Source organism: Castanea sativa, chromosome 5, assembly GCF_040712315.1.
Source record: "Castanea sativa cultivar Marrone di Chiusa Pesio chromosome 5, ASM4071231v1".
In the NCBI taxonomy this organism is placed as follows: Eukaryota; Viridiplantae; Streptophyta; class Magnoliopsida; order Fagales; family Fagaceae; genus Castanea; species Castanea sativa.
In genome coordinates, this window is record NC_134017.1 from 31,686,814 (window position 1) to 31,711,541 (window position 24,728).

A 24,728-nucleotide genomic window follows, 5' to 3' on the forward strand; every position below is an offset into this window, starting at 1 on the left:
ATTTGTTCACTTTAACTTTCATCACTTTTTCATTTTGTTGCATCATTTGTGTTAATCACTAAAGAATTGGCACTAGAAGATTCTTGACTAGATCTTACAAAGTTTGGACTTGTGGATTTGTTGTTGCTAAGATTTTTCATATGTATTTGCAATTATATTAAATTTTAGTAACGTAACAGTTTTTAATTTGTAAATGTTTTTTTTTTTTGTTAATTTAGAAATAGTGTAGCAAAAGAGTTAATATAGCATATTTAATTGTGTATTTTTTTTTCTTCCATAGCTTTTTGTCATTTGATGATGCATAAGTGTAATTTTCAAAATCATCATTTAAATTAAATTCATTCAAATGAAGTAGGAAAATGCATTTTCTTTCTCTAAAATTTTCTTCAAATAATGTGGGATTCCTTCTCCAACATCAATCTGTATATCAGGAAATTAATATATATTGATAAATAGTTTTACAATAATTTAATAACTTAAATAAGTTGTAACTCGGTTTATTTTTCAGCAAGATCTCTTGTAGATATATTTAGGATTTTCTCAGCATCTCGATCAAATATTACAACAGTTGTTTTGTCAGTTGCATTTGAAACTTCCATTTGAATCCTGTAACTGAAATAGTTTGCAATTGTATATATAGTAGTTGTAGATGAATATAGTATAAATATATGGAGAGTATGTAGTTAATGTGAGTGCATCTAACCTTGGGATAAGGAGATTTGTTTTTGTTTCACTTTTTTGCACACCAAAATGATCCTGATTATGATTTGACCTTCCTTCCACAAAGCACGCATGAAATGTCATACCAACCCATTGTTGTATCAATTTTATTTATTTTCGCAACACCCTAGCAATTCACATCCTGCATGAATTTTGAAGTTAATATGTATTATTTTTTATTGTAAATAATATGATATATTATTATATTTTCATGTAAATGATTAGTATAATTTGAAATGATTAACAAACCTATTTCATAGGATCTTATTCAATGCATTATATCGCTGCTATTGTTTTTATATTCTTTAAGGATAAATCCTCCTATGAAAATTGTTTTGTATGTATTTTTTATATTTCTTGTAGGATCATGTATTTTACCATTCCTATCATTGAATTTTTTTATAAAGAAAATATTATGTAAATGGCATTTTGTAAGATATTATATGCTATTTATTAGACCTTTTATGTTCCTATAAATTTTAGAAATATACACTTGTCAATTATTTTAGCAACCTCAAGAATCTCAAGATTTATATAAATTTTTGTTGCACTGGTTGATGACAAAGAGAATTTGTGAGCATAAATTGCATAGAATGTTATTAATAGACAAAAGCAAATTGAATTGAAATTGAGAAAAAAGAAAGGCATGATTTCATGAGAATGAGATTTTCTAGAAATATCATCTATACGTGAGGGAGAAGGAAGAGAGTTTGTAAATGGGTAAGAGTTTTGGTTTTGATTTACACGTAGGAAAGGGTTAGACTTGAGTCATAATATATAAGGTAATAATTGGATTTGAGTTTTTCATAAAGTTTGGTTTATTTTTAAAAGTTAGTCCATTTTGTAGAGAATAAAATTTGGTTTAATTGTCAAGAGCAATCCATATTTTATATAACAGTAAAAAAAGTTATTACAATCTGTTAGGTAACAGTAAAAAAAACTTAATAAAAAAAAGTAAAAATGGCTAAAAGTAAAATTTTCTTTATATATATATATATATATACTAAATTGATGAGGAGAGTCTATTTGCCCTTACACGAGGAAACCACTCAAAAAATAAATCACATTATTATAAGTTCCACTTTTTTACTCTTTTTTTTTCCTCTAGTGGACTGTTCTATATATTCTTCTTAATGAACACAATGGATTCTCTTTTATGTATTTCTTGTTGATAGATTTTATAGTATCACTAATTGATTATATTATTTCTATAAATCAACAAAGAAAGCAGGATTAGGTTTTGAGATTAGTGATATTATAAAAAAATAATAATAATAAAAAAAGCTCATTCTTCTTTTAGCTTTTATCAATAAATTTACAATTCAAAAAATATATAAAAGTAGAGTAAGAATGTTCACATTAGGCTCTTTAAATTAAGAGTTTTAGTCCTAAAAAAATTAAGAGTTTTAGTAAAATTGGCCAGCTTCGTAGATAAATCTCATAAAAATAAAAATATATTAGTACACAATAGACTTTTAAGATTTTGCAAAAAATGAACCTAACTGTTCAGATGTTAAAACTCTCAAAAGACAAAAAGAAAAAAAAAAAAAAACAAAACAAAACAAAATAAAATAAAAAAAAGAAGAAGAAGAAGTACCATCAATAGAATAATTAATGCTATACACACTATTGGGTCATTGGATTTGGATTATTAGATGAGTCTACAACTGACCAATTCAAAGAATAAATATATTGTTCTTTATCAACTAAAACTAAAGAACATAAAGATAGTGATCGGTGACTTAGAACATTCACATCAGATCAAGCAAAAATTTGTCTATTTTAGTATAAAAACCTACTTTTTTTATTTACATACTCACCTTTTAAAACAATTCACATTAGATTATCTATTTTATACTATATTTCATTAAAATATCAATTTTTTTAAAATTATTTCTCTTTTTTCACATGCAATAACCACCATCTACTCTCTTCCTTCATTCTCGAGATACTTAAAGAAAGAATAAACAACTAAATACAAAATGAATAATGTCAGTGTAAATTCACATGGTTACTGTAGTAAGCTTATAAATTTACATAATTATACACGGACTGATGCGGGTCGTTTTAAAGCAAAATTGTGTAATTTCTAGACATTTTTCTATTATACACAGACTGATGTGAATACTCTTGCTCTATTAGATGGCAAAAGGGGTCAAGTTTTCTGTTTCAGACTTTAGCTTCATGTAGGGTTTCTACAATGGTAGACTGTAATATTTTAAGTGAGTGGACAAACCTCTAACGCTTTTTCAGTAAAAATCACCAAGCAAGTCCAATTGCTTCCGCTTCAACTTTAAAGTACACCAATTAAGCTTTTTCTACATTATCCCCACAACACAAAAGCAACAAATCGATAGACAAATTAATGTTTACTGAGCGGCTATGGTAGTTGTTAGGGTTTTTAGATGGGAAGAAAGGACTACTAATGTGACTATCTCTAACTCTTTTAATGAGTCCTAACTTGTGTGTTTTCCGACTGAAGTTTGCAATGTCCGTTTGTTCTTTTTTTCTTTTTTAATGATGTGAGGCATCACAATATTATGAAGTCAATAAAAAGTCAATCATGCTTTGGTTTTATATTATATAGATAGAATAAACACCTTTTTTTTTTATTCCTCCCCCCCCCCCTCCCTTCCCCCTCCCCCCCCCCCCTCCCTCTCTCTATCTCTCTCATCTCAAACCCCCTAACATCCACCTCATCATTGCATCACATCATAATTTGCCCTCACTAAGTCACCATTAATGGAGCAAGGAGAGCAGCAGAATTAGAGGATGGCTTGGTGATGGAGTTGAAAGTTAGAGCGGCATAAAAACCTCAACTATCCCATTTGGAACACTAAATAAGGATCCTCTCTCTCTCTCTCTCTCTCTCTCTCTCTCTCAAAGGAAAAATAATTTTCTTTTTCTTTCTTTAAAGGAAAATTCAATTTTTTAAATAAAGTATTTATTTAACAATTTTCCCTTAATTTTGATGATGATAATATGGTAGAATATAATACAATTGGAAATATTGAATTTAAACCATGTATTAGTTAGGGTCCAAAGGAACTAAATTAACTAATCCCACCAAACCACACGGAGCCAAGACAACCTCCTTGCCTCTTCACAGTGCAGTGTTGTGAAAAAGTTTAGGGGGCTGACTCCTATGATATGTTACCAAAATCCTACCCCCAAACTGCCCACACGACACCAAGAACACCCCTATATGAAGGGTGTATTGCCAAAAAGTGTGCATATATATAAGAAAAGAATGAGTTTTTGAAGATGCAATTTAGCCAAAAAGGTAGAAAATCAGACACTACAACAAAATGGATTTTTAGCGACGAAAATTAGTGAGGAAAATTTTTTCATCGCCAAAAAGTAATATACAGTGACGAAATACGGATTTCTTCGCCAATAATAATAAAAATAATAATAACATTTGGCAAAGAAAATTAAGATAAAAATATAAAAATTAATCCTTTTAATTGAAGATAAAAATATACAAAATAAGATAAAATTATTGTTGTAAGGTTCATGTGTTTTGGTATTGTCAAATCATACCAAATTATGTTCTTTTATTGAGTTTTAATGTGTCTTAAAATTGTAATTGAAAATCAAGTTGATGACACAAAATCTAATCAAGAAAAGTACATATTTAGCATGTGCCTCAGTAGCAGTCTCAATACCTTCTTGATCTATTGGGATCCTCCTTGATACCTCCTAAATCTATTGAGACCCTTCTAAGAAACCTTCTATTTCCTTGATAGCTAGCTAGATTTCTCCTCAATCTATCAAGCTTAGCGTTTCAGCAAAAATCAACAATGCGAAAAAACCCATAACTTTTCCGTTTGAAACCCAAATTGAGACCCTTTTGAACCGGTATTTAAAGGACATTATAAGTCATCTATTAGAAGGATTTTTAGAGAGAGAATCACTTCGTTTTGTGTAACTAGGGCTTTTGTAACTAAGTCTTCTCAATTTCACCATATCGAAGAGTTTCAAAGTAAATCTGAAGTTCATTTGATGAAGAAGCTGAAGTCATAGCAACTACCTTAAACTTGCTGTTATGAAGAAAACCTTCAAAATATTCTTGGATTTAGTTGGAGGTTCTAGTTGCGATTGTAAGTGTGTCATTTGTCAAAGTGTTTATATATTGAAGAGTTCAAAAGTTTTGATATAAAAGAAGGTTTCTACTTTAAATTCATCTATTGGGATTGTAAAGTTTAGGGACAAGTTTTGTACTAAATCTTAAATTTCTCTTTACTGTAGTAGATTGTCTTTTGGGAAGGTTTTTCCCTACAATTTTTAATGAGAAACTAGTTTGTTTTATTGGTTTTCGTGGGTCATCATATCTAATATTATTTACTATTCTGTTATTCATGATATTGATGTCTGTTTGTTTAACCAAGGACTATTCATAATAGATTTAAGTAACAACTTGGCTATTAAACTGATTAATTCTGTCAATCGAGGAAATAATGAGTTAAAACTCATATGCTTACGTCTAAAAATCACTAAAAAGATGTGCTCTTAATCACTAAGATCTCATTATTGATTCTTCTCAACAACAACAACAAAAAGATCTCATTGTTGATATTCCATATAAAAATAAATAAATAAAAGATCTTAGAGTTGATATCATATGCAATTTTTATTTAACATTTTCATGGTTAAGTATTCTTTACACCGTATTCTTCTATATTTATTTTCATTAGGATAACATCTTGGTTTGTAGTGTGTTATTATTATTAATAGTTGAAAACCTGTGTGTTGCACAAGAAAACTTTGTCTAAAAGTGTGTTGGTCTCAAGATTTGCATAAAAAGTATAATTAAATTAGTTGGTCACAAACTGAAACAATAAATTTGGTTTCTATAGGAGTCCGATCTTCACTATTTACATCAATAGGAATTGAGTAAGCAAGAAAAGCTTGAAGATGATTCATAGAATGAACATCTAAATAAATGTCGATTTGCTACAATAAGTAAGATAAGTATATATTGTTAGCCACAATTTTTTTTTTTTAATTTTAAGAACAATATAAATTAGGAACTAACAATTAAAAAAATTAGTACATATATAATTAAATAATTCAATGAAGAAACATTTATAGTAAAAAGATCACATATGGCATACCCTTGTTGCTCATGAATTTGATTGAATGAACATATCATTAATTTTGCCAATGAAATTCTAGTTTAAGCCAAACCATGTAAATACTACAGTAAGACTTTTAAAAAAAATGGTATGCATCTAAATAAAAGTTTTTGTAGTCCTCTCTAGTTTCTACCATATGGTATACCAAAATTATATTTGCATCATAGATTATATGTCAAATATTTTTGGCTAGAATCCTATAAGTTGTTTAAATTTTAAAAAGGGACAAATGCTATCCGAATTTATGACCCCGGTATCTCAATTGTTTGTCAATATCTAAACTTATGATCATCTATATGCTTATGATGGACTTACAACTTTCATGAATTTGCTTATAAAAGAAATTATAAAAAAAAAAAAAAAAAAAAAAACACCTGCACTTCGAAGGCATCACAAACGGTTTGGTCCAACTTGTTGTGAATTTCTTCATCAGTTGTATGAGCATATCAAAAGTCATAGCAACAAATTGGTCTTCATACCTATTACTATAGCATCACTAACAACTCAAAATTTAATATGAATATAGTTGAATGCAATATGACTCTTAGTGATTATGTCATCGCATACCGTTTGACATTTTTTGTAATATATCAAGAAAAATACTCGTTATCTTAAAAGACAATATTTCCAATGTGTAGCCCATTGGTAAAATTGAATACTATCTTTAATTTGGGGAATCCTGATATACCACTCAAAATGAGAGAGAGAGAGAGAGAGAGAGAGAGAGAGAGAGAGAGAGAGAGAGAGAGAGAGTTTACTCTAAGGAATCCTAATTGTAGGGGGCACGATATTTCCATTTAGGATTCCTTAGAGTTTACTCAAGCCATGGGGTGCCACATGACTTTAATGTCCATCAATCTGGTGTCTGTGTGCCTAGAATACGTCCACCATAGAATCATCCATCCACTATGGAATCCTCTGTCTACCATGGAATCGTCCACCACGGGGTACCCTCCGTCGTGACCTCTCCGTCTAGTGTCTTCATCCATCATCCTGTTTATATGTTTTGAAGTCCCATTGTTCTGGCACCATCGCCTCTTGCAGGCTTGTTTGAATGGGTTCGTCTAACCAATTTTTACCCTTTTCAGGTGCCCCTCACTCTATGGGTCCATCGCCTATTTTTTGGATGGATCCATGGAGTGATGGTCTAACCCTAACTTTAGGAAGAACATTCTAATTGACAGGCTAGCCTAGGGCCATTGATGCAATAAGGGCACGTGGCAAGTTTTTAGTAGGTTGTTGCTTGGACTAAAGCATCCCTTCGTCTTCCGTGTCGTTCCCCTTATATCTATATACTACTCGTCCCTTTCATTTTTTACTTTTCGCAACCTTCTTCTGATCAGAGTGCTATCGTCCACTCTCTCACGCAGTCATTTCGCCTACCTGGTGCGACCATCCTCTACACTCTTCCTATCGCCTTCTTTACGTCGTCAAGTTGTAAGTATTCTTCCTTTTATGCCAAGTTTTTTCTTTGTCATTTTATTCATTTGCCCGTCATCTGTGTAGACCAATAGAGTCTTAGGGTTTTATCCGTCACATGTAGGTGACAGATGTCTAATAAGGCATAAATTGAACAATCGTGTATCCGCGATGGAGCAGGCAACGATAAGGTGTTTTCGTCAAGTCAGGGAAACCTCGGTACCTTCAACAATGAAAGGGTTCTGTCAGCCAACTCATCTTCCACAAAGGAGGATGAGGAAAAAGATGCGGACGGGTCAAAGAGTGATTCCATTAATGATTTAGACATTGTTGAACCTCCTATTCAAGCCGCCATAGGTCCTAATGGACTTAGGGAGTTTATCATGCCTCCCTTGTGAACAATCAATGACTTCATCTCTTCCATCAAACAAACACACTTCAATATGCTTAGGGAGAAGTACCAAATACCCGTCGTCTACCCTTTAAGTCTGAAAAATGTTACTATATGGGTGTTGAAGACATCGGAGTGTATGAGCAGATGTTGAAAGCAAGACTTCAATTCCCATTAAGTGCTCATCACCGTCGTCTTCTCCAATATCTAGGACTAGCTGTCACCCAAATCTCTCTAAATGCCTAGAGAGTCTTCCTAGGTGTGGAAGTTTTATATGGGGCGATGTCTGACGAGGCGCGTAGGTTGACGATGGAGCAGTTCTTCCATTGTTACCATCCATCTAAGATTACCCAGTCAAAGGGCATATACAATTTCTTGCCGAGGAGTCCGTTACTTAGGCTAGTATGCGAGACCCCGAACTCCAACAGGAACTGGAAGATTCGATACTTTTTCATCCAAGGGGACGACTAGATGTATCACCCCAAAGACCAGGAATACATGCATGTAGACAAAACCTGGGGTATAATGCCCCCGTTTGGCAGGTGTCCGTCCATCTTAGATTCAATTCTTTAACTTTGTTTAATTATTCTAGCCGTCTCTTATTGCAGCTCGGGATTGTCTAGAAGTCACCCTTAAGCAGTGGAGTTTTTGGGAAAAAATATCTTTAGGACCACCAAGTTGTCGAAGAGAACATGGGCTAAGCTAATCACTTTGAACAATCTCTACTGGTACTGTGCCGATCCTGAACCTACAACTGTTGCCCGTCACTATGACAAACTGATGGTTAAATACATGTTTGTATCGCATTCAAAACATACGCAACGATAAATTAACGAATCTACTTTATTCGCAATTGTTAACATGTACTATGCAAATTTTAGAATTCAAGAACAAGAGAGCGTACCTTGGTGCGGTGAAATTCAAAACAAAAGATCAGAAGTACTTGGGAACACTTTTAATCTTCACTTTAATTCCACTTTCCACCCAAGAAGTATGGTCTATCAATCAGATTTCCAAATGGAGAATAAGAAAGTGTCTCACACTCACATACACACTATTTTTACAATGATGTCACACACTTACACAAAATTATGCATGTTTCTCACATTGTATCTAACTGATTATCTAATTAGGCTAGCCTTTTGGACCTTTCCAATTGGCCTTTAGTGTGTGGCTTGGAGTGGGACCAAAAGGGACCAATAAGAACTAGCTCTAATAGGCCTTGGACTTTTCGGTCAACTCTTAACAAGTCCAAAGTTACCATTAACTATATTTAATACCATTATATAATATTGTTGCACTCTAGGCCTTATTTATAAAATATATCCCAAGGCTTTATTATATATGCAACCTCTTCATAAAATATTTGTAGTAATACAGAGTCATGAATGTAGATTGTCACTTTGTAAATTACTACATCTTAATCTTTGAGTATCCGGTTTAATCCTCTATGTTATTCATCATATATTTATGAAATCCAATTTCATAAATATATATTTTAGTAACTTCTTACTAAAGTGGTTAGGCCTAACACTCTAAATAACCAAACCCATTAAACTTATCTCAATGGAATATTTTGTATCTCCGTTAAGAGACTATGAATTCCATCTTGAGAATATATGTTCCATCAACACTAAATGTGGCTGCCCAACATACTGAGGTTTTGATTGTATCTTTAGATCTCACTCCTGATATATCAAAGCAACTTACATATCATAATCTGATCCATTATCCTCTCAAGATTAAGAGTTCATGTAAATAGAAGTAGTGAGATTTATTATTCAATTGATAGTTGTTAGGAGAATAATAAATCTCACAGCGGTCCAGTTCAATATGTCTTAACGCTTAAAACATATCAACATACCAACTAGAAGTCTCCACTTCCATGATCAAGACAAATCATCTTAGTTGATATGTTATAGTCTTCGCAGATGAAATGTCCAATTTTATCATTGACTACGAACTATAATTTTGAGTTTACAAAGAACTTGTGATTTATACCTTCTATGACTTTTTAGATAAATCACATACTATGCATCTCATGAACAATATGATAATGTCCAATATTCATGTTACCATTATTTTAGATTATAATAAAAACAACTTTAATAATTACAACATTAAGTCATACATAATTTCATACATAGCATCATACAATAGGAGTTAAGGGCACACATCCTAACACAGACAACTGCGCCAATGTAAATCCTTTGCCCAATATTTGTCTTTTAGCATTTTAGTTGCTTTTCTAACTCTTATCCATCCATTTTTATGCAAAAATGGAAGATAGCAAAAGGGGAGTCTTCATCAAGCAATAGGCTACTGCTAAGAAGAAGCTGGAGGGGAGCTTTCCTCCTAAGACTGGTCAGGCTAACCCGTTCACCAAAAAGAAGCCATCTGAAAAAGTGGACCGTCAGGCTAAAAAGCCCAAGGTGGTGATGGGACCTGTTGCTAGTGAATCTTCTAGCCCTTTTAAGTTGCCCCCAAGCCCAATCCAGGGAAAGGAAAGGACTTGACGGTTAGTCAAAGTCCCGTCAAAGAGAAACCACCCATCCTCCTTCGCAAGGATTCTCAATATGTCCTCAAACAGATTACATCCATTATTAAGGACGAAGACTATGAGAACTTGGGCAACCACGCCATCGAAGCTATGGGGGAAACGGGTCTTTTCTCGTACAGGTTTGTGTCCGCCCTAATTTCTTTCCGTCGTGTTGATTATTATTTTTCTTACCCTTGGTTCGTGGTTACAGCAAGGAGTCCTCATAATGAAAGGCTTGATGGAGCGTTGCCTATCCCAGGAGACAGTGGTGGAACATCTTAAGGCGAAAGTGAAGGCGATGAAAGCGAAGCTAGCGGAGATGAAAGCCTGGAAGGTAGTTCGAGAGGACAAACTCACTACGTCGGAGCAGCTCTGGGGTGAGTTGGAGAAGTAGGTTGAAATGCTGGGAAAGGTCCTTGATAACAAGGAGAGAGAGATCAAGGTGTTAGGATGTGTGCCCTTAAATCCTAATATTGTATGATGCTATGTATGACATTATGTATCATTTAATGTTGTAATTAATAAAGTTCTTTTTTTATAATCTAAAATAATGGTAACATGAATATTGGATATTATCATATAGTCCATGAGATGCATAGTATGTGATTTATGTAAAAAATCATAGAAGACATAATTTGTAAACTCAGAATTATAATTCGTAGTCGATGATAAAATTGGGCATTTTATCTGCGAAGACTATAACATATCAACTAAGATGATTTGTCTTGATCATGAAAATGGAGACTTCTAGTTGGTATGTTGATATGTTTTAAGAGTTAAGACATATTGAACTGAACCGCTGTGAGATTTATTATTCTCCTAATGAGTGCCAAATGAATAATAAATCTCACGACTTCTATTTACATGAACTCTTAATCCTGAGAGGATAATGGAGCTGATCATGAAATGTGGGTTGCTTTGATATATCAGGAGTGAGATCTAAAGATATGATCAAAACCTCAGTATGTTGGGCAACCACATTTAGTGTTGATGGAACATATATTCTTAAGATAGAATTCATAGTCTCTTAATGAAGATACAAAATATTCCCTTCAAATGAGTTTAATGGGTTTGGTTATGCAGAGTGTTAGGCCTAACCACTTTAGTAAGGAGTTACTAAAGTATATATTTATGAAATTAGATTTCATAAATATAAGATGAATAACATAAAGGATTAAACCGAGTATTCAAGGATTAAGATGTAATAATTTACAAAGTGATTGTCTACATTCATGACTTTGTATTACTACAAATATTTTATGAAGGAGTTGCATGTATAATAAAGTCTTGGGATATAATTTATAAATAAAGCCTAGAGTACAACTATATTTATACAGTGGTATTAAATATAATTAATAGTAACTTTGGACTTGTCAAGAGTTGACAGAAAAGCTCAAGGCCCATTGAAGCTAATGTCTTTTTGGTCCATTTTGGTCCCACTCCAAGCCACACACTAAAGCCCAATTGAAAGGCCCAAAAGGTTAGCCCAATTAGATAATTAGTTAGATATAAAGGGAGAAACAAACAAAATTTTATGTGTGTGTGACATCATTGTAAAATGGTGTGTATATAAGTGTGAGTCACTCTCTTATTCTCCTTTTGAAAACTGATTGAGAGACCACACTTCTTGGACGTAAAGTGGAATTGGAGAGAAGACTAAAAGTGTTCCTGAGTACTTCTGATCTTTTGTTTTGAATTTCACCACACCAAAGTACACTCTCTTGTTCTTAAATTCTAAAATTTACATAGTACATGTTAACAATTATGAATAAAGTAGATCCGTTAATTTTTTGCTGTGTATATTTTGTATGCGATACAAACATGTATTTAACCAAAGAATTTAGGATTGAAGTTGAGAATCAATTAGGTAAACGCATAAAGACAATTCGATCTGATCGAGGTGGCAAATACCTTCTTGGGGATTTCAAGGATTACTTGACTGAAAATGGGATTATATCCCAATTAACTACACCTGGAACTCCACAACAAAATGGTGTAGCAAAATGAAGGAATAGGACTCTTTTAGATATGGTTAGATCTATGTTAAGTTATTTGACTCTACCAATATCCTTTTGGGGATATGCCTTAAATACTGCAATGTATCTTCTGAATTTAGTACATTCGAAGTTTGTTCCTAAAACACCTGTAGAGTTGTGGACTGGGCGCAAGCCTAGTATCTCCATATTTGGGGTTGTCCAGCACATGTGTTGAAAGGAAAATCTAACAAGTTACAGTCTAAAACAGAAGTGGTATTTTTTGTAGGGTATCCAAAAGGAACTGTTGCAGGTTTATTCTAAAGTCATAAGGATAATAAAGTGTTTGTTAGCACAAATGCCAAATTCTTGGAAAATGACTATATGAATGATTATATTCCTAGAAGTAGAGTTGTTTTGGCTGAAATGAATGAACCTGTAAATGAACAACTAATGGATGAAACTAAGGATAATGTAGCTGTATCGGATACACCACAAAATACTACTAATGAGATGTCTAGTACACAAGTGCCTCGTCATAGTGGGAGGATTGTTAGGCCACCTATAAGATTTATAGGCCTGTGAGAAACTTATGAAGCTATCTCAGAAAAGGTTGAAACTGATCCTTACACTTATGAAAAAGCAATGAATGATATAGATGCACATTATTGGGTCTAAGTTATGAAATCTGAATTAGATTCTATGTATTCCAATCAAGTTTGGGATCTTGTAAAGGTGCCTAATGGTATTAAACTTGTTAGTTGCAAATGGGTTTACAAAAGGAAGAGAGAGATAGATGGAAAAGTTGAAACATTTAAAGTAAGACTAGTGGCGAAAGAAGGTATTGATTATGATGAAACTTTTTTGCCAGTAGCCATGCTTAAATCTATCAAAATTCTCTTATCCATTGCTACTCGTTATGATTATGAGATTTGGTAAAATAGATGTCAAGACTGCATTTCTAAATGGCAATCATGAAGAAGCAATCTATATGATGCAACCGGAAGGTTTCATAGCAAAGAACCAAGAGCATATGGTATGCAAGTTGAAAATGTCCATTTATGGACATAAGCAAGCATCTAGGTCATAGAACATCAGATTTTATCAAGCAATCAAGTCATTTGGTTTTGAACAAAATCTTAATGAATCATGTGTGTACAAAAGACATCGAGACAAAGTAGCAATGTTCCTAATGCTTTATGTTGATGATATTCTATTCATTGGAAATGATGTTGGGGTAATGTCATCGGTAAAGGTTTGGTTGTCAAGTCAATATTATATGAAGGACTTGGGTGAAGCTAACTTTATTCTAGGGATCAAGCTTTGGCGAGATCGCAAGAATAAGATGTTACGTTTATCACAAGCTAGATATATAGATAAGGTTCTAGAATGGTTTAGCATGCAAAACTCCAAGAAAGGATTACTTTCTTTCAGACATGGAGTTCCTCTGTCTGATGACCAAAGGCCTAAGACTCTTGAGGAAGAAAATATGATGAGACAAATTTCTTATACTTCTGCAGTTGGAAGTCTCATGTATGTCATGCTATGTACTAGGCTGGATATCTGTTATTCAGTTGGCATGATTAGCCGATATCAATCAAATCCAAGACCAAAAAGTTGTTAAGCTATAAAGCATATTCTTAAGTATCTGCGAAGAACGAGAAATTATATGCTTGTTTACCATAGTGAGGATTTGATTCCCATTGGTTATACAGATTCAGATTTTCAATCAGATCTTGATTTCAGAAAGTCCACTTCAGGTTATGTGTTCTCCTTGGAAGGTGGAGCCATAAGTTAGAGGAGCGTTAAGCAATCTTGTATTGTGGACTCCACCATGGAAGTTGAATATGTTGCTGCTTGCAAAGCGACAAAAGAAGCTGTTTGGCTCAAGAAATTCCTTTCTGATCTTGGTGTTGTGAGAATGGACCAAGTTCCCATCACATTGTTTTATGACAATAGTGGAGTAGTTGCACAATCTAAAGATCCAAGGAATCATAAGAAAGGAAAGCACATTGAGAGAAAGTACTACATTATTCGAGACATTGTTGCTAGAAGAGATGTAGTAGTAACAAAGATTGATAGTGTAAGTAATCTAGTGGATCCCTTTACCAAAGCCTTGCCCCAAAAGACTTTTGAGTCACACTTGGATGGAATGGGAGTAGGATTAGTGCACAATAGTCTTTAAGGAAAGTGAGAGATTGTTAGGATGTGTGCCCTTAAATCCTATTGTATGATGCTATGTATGATATTATGTATCACTTAATATTGTAACTAATAAAGTTGTTTTATTATAATCTAAATTAATGGTAACATAAATATTGGACATTATCATATAGTCCATGAAATGCATAGTATGTGATTTATGTGAAAAGTTATAGAAGACATAAATCACAAGTTCTTTGTAAACTCAGAATTATATTTCGTAGTCAGTGATGAAATTAGGCATTTCATCTGCAAAGACTATAACATATCAACTAAAGTAATTTGTCTTGATCATGAAAGTAGAGACTTCTATTTGGTATGTTGATATGTTTTAAAAGATAAGACATATTGAACTAGACCGTTGTGAGATTTATTATTCTCCTAACGGCTATCAAATGAATAATAAATCTCACTACTTCTATTTACATGAACTCTTAATCTTGAGAGAATAATGGACTTGATCATGAATTGTAAGTTGCTTTGATATATCAAGAGTGAGATCTAAAGACACAATCAAAACCTCAGTATTTTGGGCAGTCACATTTAGTGTCGATGGAACATATATTCTCAAGATGAAATTCATAGTCTCTTAACGGAAATACAAAATATTCTCTTGAGATAAGTTTAATGGATTTGGTTATTCAGAGTGTTAGGCCAAACCATTATAGTAAGGAGTTACTAAAGTGTGTGTGTGTGTGTATATATATGAAATTGGATTTCATAAATATATGATCAATAACATATAGGATTAAACTAGGTACTCAAGGATTAAGATGTAGTAATTTACAAAGTAGCAATCTACATTCATGACTTTGCATTACTACGAATATTTTATGAAGAAGTTGCATGTATAATAAAGTCTTGAGATATAATTTATAAATAAGGCCTAGAGTGCAACTATATTTATATAGTGGTATTAAATATAGTTAATAGTAACTTTAGACTTGTCAAAAGTTGACAGAAAAACCCAAAGTCCATTGGAGCTAGTATCTTATTAGTCCATTTTGGTCCCACTCCAAGCCACAGACTAAAGCCCAATTGAAAATGCCCAAAAGGCTAGCCCAATTAGATAATCAGTTGAATACAAAGGGAGAAACATATAGAATTTTATGTGTGTGTGACATCCTTGTAAAATGGCATGTATGTGAGTGTGAGACACTCTCTTATTCTCTTTTTGAAAACTAATTGAGAGACTACACTTCTTGGGCGTAAAGTGGAATTGGAACAAAGATTAAAAGTGTTCTCAAGTGCTTCTAATATTTTTTTTTGAATATCACCCTACCAATGTATGCTCTCTTGTTCTTGAATTCTAAAATTTACATAGTACATTTTAACAATTTTGAATGAAGTAGATCTGTTAATTTTCCATTGTGTATGGTTTGTATGCGATACAAACATGTATTTAACCAACACAAGGACGTTAAGGATTGTCTCCGTTAGGCAAAGGTGGACGCTATACAAGAGTGTCGTGATTACAACGCTCTTCTGAGTGAACTGGGCACCTCATTTGCTAACGGTTTTGATGATTACCTCCGTCAGGTCAAGGCCTCCTTCCTGGACTTGGACCTTTCTTACATCACTATAGACACTGAAGGCCAGACTCCAGCCCGCCCTGTCGGCACTGAAGGAACAGACGAGCTTTTTGGTGATGACTCCAACCCTGACCTTTAAAGTGAAAAGGAGGCTCTAAAAGCTGATAAGGAAAAATCTGTCAAGGATTGTACCCGTCAACCCGAGGTTGTTTAGATGGTTGAGGAGAGGGAGGAGGAGACCCTCGTCACCCAGCTGTAGTTTTTTCTTTTTATTCTTATTTATTTTTTCTTATTCAAATGTAAAGATATTTTGAAGAACAATATCTATGTTAATTTAACCATTGCCTATTGCTCTCTAGGCTTTTCATGTAGACATCTTCCTATATGGGTCTTTATAACATTTTGATTATATGTTTTACAGTATATATTTGCAATGTATTCATCTATTTTGGACCTAATATCTGCAGATCAACTCTTGGGATGAACCTTTCCATTTCATGGATTAAACAAATATAAATCATCCTTTTAGGATGGACCCGTCCATATTATGGTCTAAATATAAGTCATTCCTTTAGGATGAACCCGTCCACTTTGTGGACTTAAATACGAGTCATCCCTTTAGGGTGAACCCGTCCACTTGGTGGGTTTAAATATAAGTCATCCATTTAGGATGAACTCGTCCACTTTGTGGACTTATTGAATATAAGTCATCTCTGTAAGATGAACTCATCCACTTTATGGACTTAAATGCAAATCATTTCTTTAGGATGAATCTGTCCACTTTGTGAACTTAAATATTTGTCATCCCTTTAGAATGCACTCGTCCACTTTGTGGACCTATTGAATATAAGTCATCCTTTTAGGATGAAACCGTCCACTTTGTGGACTTAATAATGATTATGTAGAAATGTAGATAGCATACACGGCATTTCTGAATAACTCCTCTTATTGTATGATAGATATGTGTATATAAATTGTTCTTTGAAAAATAACAATAGAGAAAAACTGCCCTTCGGGCTTAAAAGAAAACTGTAGATAATAAAAATTTAATTAAAAAGCAATAAACTGGAAATGAGGAGTATCGTTGTCCATGCTGATGATGTCTACTAGTAGTACTTCTTCAGGTGCTCCGTGTTCTAGGGGTGGTGCAATTTTTTCCCATCCAATGTCTCCAGGTGGTAAGTTCCTCTCCTTTGCCCTAATGTGATCCTATAGGGTCCTTCCCAATTAGGTACTAGCTTTCCTTAGCCAGGGTCTCTTGTCGCGCCTGTCACCTTCCTCAAGACAAAATCTCCAGCTTGGAAGTCCATGTTTCTGACTTTGGAGTTGTAATGCTTCACCATAAGATCTTGGTACTGTGCTAGCCTCTACTCATCCGTCACCCTAACCTCGTCCACTAAGTCAAGTTGAAGGCACATTGCTTCATCATTCTTATTGCCATCATAGTTTCCAACCCTAGATGACTACCTCGCTCCAGTATGCCAGTCGAAATAGAGTTTCCCCTGTAGGTGTCCTTATTGTTGTACTATAAGCCCATAAGACGCTTGGAAATTCCTCCGGCCATATCTCCTTTGCCCTCTCGTGCTGAGTCTTGATAATTTTGAGCAAGGACCAGTTCATCACCTTGACCTGTCCATTGGCTTGTGGGTGGGCAAAAGATGAGTAGTGATTCTTGATTCCCAACTGTACGCAAAAAACTCGGAACGAATCATCGTCAAATTATTTTCCATTGTCTGAGATCGGTACCCTAGGTATACTATACTTGCAGATGATATTCTTCCACACAAAGCTGCATACATTCTTCTCTGTGATGGTAACCAGGGCTTCAGCCTCAACCCATTTAGTAAAGTAGTCTATATTGACTACTAGGAATTTCAGCTGCCTGACTACTGTTGGGAACGGTCCCATGATATCCAACCCCCATTGAGCGAAAGGCCACGGGGCCGTCATTGGGGTAAGCTCCTCCGTTGGTTGCTTGATGAGGTTGCCAAACCTCTGACACTTGTCGCAAGTTTTGACATACACCTGGGCATCCTTCTGCGTGGTGGGCCAATAGTATCCTACCCTAATCAGCTTGTGTACTAAGGATCGTGATCCTAAATGGTTCCCGCACACTTTTTCGTGGACTTCTCTCATGACGTAATTTGCTTCTTCGGTGTTGAGACACCTCAAGTACGGACAGCAAGAGCCTCTCTTGTACAAGATGTCCTTTATTAGAACAAATCGTGCTGCTTGGACCTTCAACGTCCTTGTGGCTTCCTTATCGTCTGGTAATGTGCCGTCTTTCAAATAGGAGACTAACGGTGTGGTCCAATTGCTTCCTGTATCTACCTCCTACACATTGATGGCATCTATTAATGGTGAAAACTGAACAAAGGAAAATACCTTGTCAAGGGTGATCATGTGCTTCATTGACGCGGCCTTGGTGAGACGGTCGGTTTGCTCGTTTTCTCCTCTTGGGATTTGAACAATCTTGGCATGCAATTCGTCCATCCTTTTCTTTGCTTGCTCAAAGTACTTCTTCATCTTCTCACTCTTACATTCGTAATCACCATTCACTTGGTTTGTGACAACCTGGGAGTCGCAATGAATAACCACACTCATCGCCCCTACTGCTTTGGCAAGATCTAATCCTGCCACTAGAGCTTCATACTCCGCTTCATTATTGGTCGTAGGGAAGTTGGAATGAACCATGCATTCGATCTTGTCCTTTTCCAGAGAGCAAAGTACAATACCTACTCCGCCAGCCTGCTTGTTAGATGATCCATCTGTATGGATGCTCCATCGAGGATACTCTTCTGCCCCTAGCCTTCCATGGTAGTGAACTTCATAATGAAGTCAGCGACCACCTGCCCCTTTATGGCGATACGTGGGCGGTACTATACATCGAATTCGCTCAGCTCTAATGCCCATAGTGCCATTTGTTCAATGGCTTCAGGGTTGCTTATCGCACTCTATAGGGGCTTGTCAGTCAAGACGAGCACCGTGTGGGCTTGGAAATATGGCTTGAGCTTCCGAGCTGCTGTAACCAAGGCGAAGGCGAAGGCGAGTTTCTCCATCGGTGGGTACCTTTCTTCTGCACCACGAAGTGCCTGGCTGGTGTAGTACATGGGCTTCTGTACCTTGTCTTCTTCTCTGACCAAGGCCGCACCAATAGCTGCTAGGGATACGGCCAAGTAGAGGAACAGTTCTTCACCTAGTTTGGAGGGACTTTGCAATGGTGGGGAAGAGAGGTAGGCCTTTAGATCCTTAAACGCTTGTTGACACTTGGCCATCCACTCAAAAGACTTCTTCAACGTGCGGAAAAAGGTAGACACTTATCTGTTGCCCTTAACTCGAACCTATTCAGCGCAGTTACCTTGCCGTTGAGGCTTTGTACTTCTTTCATGTTCCTTGGAGGTGCCATCTCTATTATGGCCTGAATCTTGTTTGGGTTAACTTCGATACCCCTCTAAGACACCATAAACCCTAGGAACTTTCCAGTCGTCACCCCGAACGCACACTTGCTCGGGTTAAGCTTCATATTGTAAGAGCGAAGGGTGTCGAAGGTTTCTCTAAGATCGTCCAAATGATCGTCCTCCCTTTGACTTTTTACCAACATGTCATCAACGTAGACTTGGACATTTCTTCCAATCTGATGTGCTAACATCTTGTTCATAAGCCTCTGATATGTCGCGCCCGCGTTCTTGAGGCCGAACGACATCACTCTATAGTAGAAGAAACCTTGGCTTGTGACGAAAGAAGTCTTCTCCTGGTCAGCTTCATCTAGCTTGATCTGGTTGTAACCAGAAAATGCATCCATGAAACTCAGCAACTGGTGTCTCGCCATTGAATCCACCAAGATATCAATTCGAGTAAGTGGGTAGCTGTCCTTGGGGCATGCTCTGTTCAAGTCCATGAAATTTATGCACATCCTCCACTTCTCTTTGGCCTTTTTTACCATCACCACATTGGCCAGGCAGTCAAGGTAGTATACTTCTCATATAAATTTTGCTTCCTATAACTTGTGAACCTTCTCTGCTTTGGCCTGGTCCCATTCTTGAGCAAATACGGTGGATGGAAGAGAAAGAGGGCAATACGTTTAGCTTGTGGACTATGATCAAAGGATCGATTCCGGGCATGTCTTCGTGGCTCTAGGCGAAGACATCCTGGTTCTCTCTTAGAAATGATATTAGGGCCTGACGGACTGGCAGGCTAGCAAGAGTACCTATTCTTGTCGTTCACTCGAGCTTAGAGTCATCAAGGTGTACCTCTTCCAACCCTTCTACTGGTTCTGCCACTGTTCACTGTTCTTCTATGCACTTCGTTGGTAAATGGTTGTCCATCTCCAGCATGGCGATGTAGCATTCACGCACCGCTACTTGATCTCCCCATACTTCTCCTACCCCGTATTCGATGGGGAACTTAATCATCACATGGTAAGTGGAGGTTACGGCCTTCCACGAATTAAGGGTAGGGCGGCCCATGATGGCATTATAAGCGGATGAACAATCCATAACCAAGAATGTGACATCCCTAGTGATATGTTGAGGATAATCGCCAACGGTTATGGTTAAAGTGACTGTGCTTAGTGGGTACACTCATGTTCCTCCGAATCTGACGAGCGATGTGTTAGTTGGGATCATCTGTTCTCTCCCAATCCTCATCTGCTAGAAGGTTGGGTAGTAGAGTATATCGACGGAGCTCCCGTTGTCCACCAGGACCTTGTGAGTGTTGTAGTCCCTAATCTGTATGCTCACTACAAGCGCGTCATCATGTGGATGATGGAGACGTCAAGCGTTCTCCTCTATGAACCTGATTACAAGTTTATTGATACGCGTCATCTTCAGGGCCAAACCTGTCAGTTGAATGTTCTAAACCATCCGGAGGTAGGTCTTGCACGCCCTCCTAGTCGAATAGGAAGTTGTAGTGCCCTTTACAATCATCCTTATGTCTCCTATAGGTGGTTTAGGACTATCGTTTTTCCTCCGGGGGCCTTGCTCTTATGGTTGGTTTGGGGGCCCGGCTTTTATCTGCTGCTTCAAATCGTAGTAGTCAAACGTATTGTGGCCATAATCTCGATGGAAATAGCAGTACTTGTCTCTGGACCTTTTGTTAGGATCACCTTTCAACTTGCCAGGAAACATCAAGGATTCTTTGTCCTTAATCTGCATCAGTACCTAATCGATAGGGACGTTCAGCGGGGTGAAATTCACGAATCTTCCAATGGGGCATTTAGAGCGTCTATCCTCACGTCCGTCTCCTGTCCATATGGCCTTCCGTCCCCTATCCTGTTGCATTTCTTCTTGTCTTTCTCTTTTCCTGAGCTTTTCTTTTTAGGCAAGCAATGCATCTTCTATGTTCATGTATTTAGTAGCCTTGTAAAGTACATCTGACATGGTTTTCGGGTCATTCTTGTATAAGGAAAACAAAAACTTTCCCTTCCGCAGCCCATTGGTAAATGCAGCCACTAGTATTTTGTCATCAGCTTCATCAATCGAGAAGGCCTCCTTGTTGAAATGGGTGATGTAAGATCTTAGTGTCTTATCCTTCCGTTGCTTAATATTCATCAAGCTTGCAGTTGATTTCTTGTACCTGTGTCCCCTAATAAAGTGCGAGGCAAACTGGGCACTCAACTCCTTGAAGATACTGATAGAGTTTGACGTCAACCTGCTAAACCATACTCTTGCAAGACCTTTTAATGTAGTGGGAAAATCTCAGCACATGATCTTGTCAGCTATGCCTTGCAGGTGCATTAGGGTCTTGAATGTTTCCAGGTGGTCCAAAGGATCCCTTGACCCGTCGTAGGCTTCTACTTACAGCATACAGAACTTCAGTAGGAAAGGGAACGATGTAACGAGTGTAGTGAAGGGTGAATCCGTTCAGTGCACCAGTTCATCGAGATCGCTTGATACCCATCCTTTGAGGGCGTTCATCATCAAGTCCATTTTTTCCCTCATCATCTGCATATCTGCGACCAGATTAGGTGGGGCAATATCTGTGGCTGTCGGTCTACTTACAGCGTTGCTACCTTCGAGCCCTTCCATATTCTGCCTACCGTTAGCGTGCTGAAGGCTGTCACCCTCCTACTCCTCCTCTTGGTTTTAGGGCTCGACGTCCCTATGGCCCAGCTGCTCTTCCAAGTCATGGTTTTACTTGGTGAGGCGTTCAACAGCCGCGATGAGAGTCTGAACCTGTCTTTCAAGGGCCATGGTACGTGGCTCGTCTCCTTGGTTATTGGTGGTAGTTGTCATTGAGCGAGTAAGCACCATGCAACTTTTTGTCTAGGAAGCAGTAATATGGCCTACCTATTTCCCACAGACGGCGCCAACTGATGATGTTGAAAATCGTCAATAAGCTACATGACACTCACATGCCTTAGACAAGACTTGCACAACACAAAGAGAAGAAGAAGACCCTACAAAGAGTACTGGTGTGGTACCGGCCAAATACCCTCTGAAAGTCAAGTCAGAGAATTTTCACAACTCTAGAGTGCTAGAGCTGAGGTGAATTATGCGTACATTGTTTTCAAAGGGTTTGAGGTTTTTATAGTAGTGTAAAACCGACTCCCATTTCTTGGGCAAGAGGATTTTTCCTCGTGGGGAAGATCCTAATAAATGTACGTATTTTGCGGGATTCTTCCTATATAGGGATCCCATTAATCGTAGGGTGCACGATATTTCCATTTGGGATTCTTTGGAGTTTTCTCAAGCCATGGGGGTGCCACGTGACTTTAATGTCCATCCATTTGGTGTCCATTTGCCTAGAGTCTGTCCACTGTAGAATCATCCGTCCACTATGGAACCCTCCATCCACCATGGAATCGTCCGCTACGGGGTACCCTCCGTCGTGACCTCTCTATCCGGTGCCTTAATCCATCATCATGTTTATATGTTTTGAAGTCCCATTGTTCTTGCACCATCGCCTCTGGCAGGCTTGTTTGAATGGGTCCGACTGACTACTTTTTACCCTCTTCATATAGTATATGATTTATTTATTTATGATTGATTACTCTTTTGATGGGATGGCTCAATACAATGTCTCCGATTAGTAGAAAACGTTTATAGTGCCACCAAAAGATTATTAATCGAACTCTATTCGAAGAATACAACATAGTTCAGTTTTAACGTTGTCAAAAGCATGATATGGACGGCTTTCATCTAGAGACAGCCAATCCTGATTTAGGTTTCCATTATCCACTAATATATTGTGTTAATTCTTACCCTAGCTTTATGTCCCATGTCAAAATTTAGCAATCATTTCAATAATTTGATCAAATTCCTAAAACACCCTCCCTCATTATGGATAGTCTCTTTATGATAGAATTTTAATTTATAACGTCACCTCCATTTATAATGTTGCCATTTATCATTAAATTAAGATACCAAATAGATTTTTGATGTAGGTGATATTCGAATCTCAAATTTTTTATTTGGTAAAAAGAGATTTTACCAATTAGAATAACTAATACTCTGGTACACATTTTCTCTCTTTGTGCGACAAGAGGACATTATGCACATTCACATATATGGTGTGACAACTAGTTGATTTAAGTGACATATAGTTGAATTTGGCATTGTAAATGTTAGGTAAGTCTCCACACTTTTGAAAAACCTATCACATCGTTGTATATAAGCTTAGGAATCTGTTAGACTATAGTCAATATCTAATCATCAATTATACAAGCCAGAAAAAATGATGAAAGTGTCTCTAGGATCTTTCTTCAACACCCTTTTAAAATCTTTCACGTTGCCTTAGGAAGTAATTCTTTGACATGTGATGGGTGAGTGAGAACTATCTTTCAAGATCACATAAAAGCCTCTTTGCTTGTGCTTCCTAGGGTTATTTTTCTCGACGAGAAAGGAAAATGACAAACGAAAAGCAACTTGTGTCGGCATCAGATTTAGAAAGTCTTAAGATGGAAGGTAGTAAATATATATAGAAATAGAAACTACTATTTCTGCTCATCCATTGAAATGTGTGACCTTCCAAGGGTTAACACGGCTGGTTACATTTAAAGATAATACTGATTAATTGTATTCTCTCTTCTTCTTCTTTTCTTTTTTTTTCTTTTTTTTACCCTTTTGTATTTGGTTTAAATTTTGACGGTAAAGCACTTTTTTTTTTTTTGTGATAAATTAAATAGATAACGTAATTTGACATCGGATTGAAAAAAAATTTAGGTTACTTCTTCTAGTTTTGCAGTTTCAGAAAATTAATTAATAATTCCTCACCCAAAAAAAAACTCTGAATTTTCCCACTATTTAATATATATTTTATACTAATAGATTAAAGGTTAAAATTAGACTAGCATGGTGCATGTAAAAAAAAATTGTACTATAAAGTACTCTCTTACTAATTAATAGGCATATGTAATCTAACCATTTATTTTTTTAACATTAATCCAAGATACTGATACCAGATTCACTAATTTACTATGATAAAACTCTTTATTAACATAATACTAGGTGGATCGATAAAATCATTTTATCTACTATGTTTTCCCGTAAGCAGAAATGAAGCACATTACAAGAACAGATAAAAACTAACCTAATTCATTCGTGATAATAAATCGTTATGTTTATTAATTATATTGGTAAAGAAATCAAATCAAAATTACCATCTTAAGATGAATAGCAGAAACTTAAAATTAAGATCGAACATTCATACTAATAGAATCCAACTCAAAGTACGTACAATTAGATTTAGGCTTTAGTACAAGTTACATTGAGAGTCACCAAAAGTTTGTTACACTCACTAAGGAAAACCGTCTTACTACGAACTAATGGTCCATGGCATTCTCAACGTGACTCAGCTCCCTTGAGAGTTTATGTA

General features: G+C 36.1%; 2 protein-coding genes across 2 annotated transcripts; both read right to left on the reverse strand.

The window, feature by feature from the left end:
- Positions 1-17,369: 17,369 nt before the first annotated feature.
- Positions 17,370-19,189, reverse strand: LOC142635068 (uncharacterized). Its single transcript, XM_075809282.1, has 4 exons — positions 18,984-19,189; positions 18,300-18,723; positions 17,712-18,248; positions 17,370-17,597 (listed from the first exon to the last, which is right to left on the reverse strand). The coding sequence occupies exons 1-4, from the start codon at positions 19,187-19,189 to the stop codon at positions 17,370-17,372; spliced, it is 1,395 nt and encodes a 464-aa protein (XP_075665397.1).
- Positions 19,190-21,229: 2,040 nt separating this feature from the next.
- Positions 21,230-22,147, reverse strand: LOC142635069 (uncharacterized). Its single transcript, XM_075809283.1, has 2 exons — positions 22,050-22,147; positions 21,230-21,563 (listed from the first exon to the last, which is right to left on the reverse strand). The coding sequence occupies exons 1-2, from the start codon at positions 22,145-22,147 to the stop codon at positions 21,230-21,232; spliced, it is 432 nt and encodes a 143-aa protein (XP_075665398.1).
- Between the last annotated feature and the right edge of the window lie 2,581 nt (positions 22,148-24,728).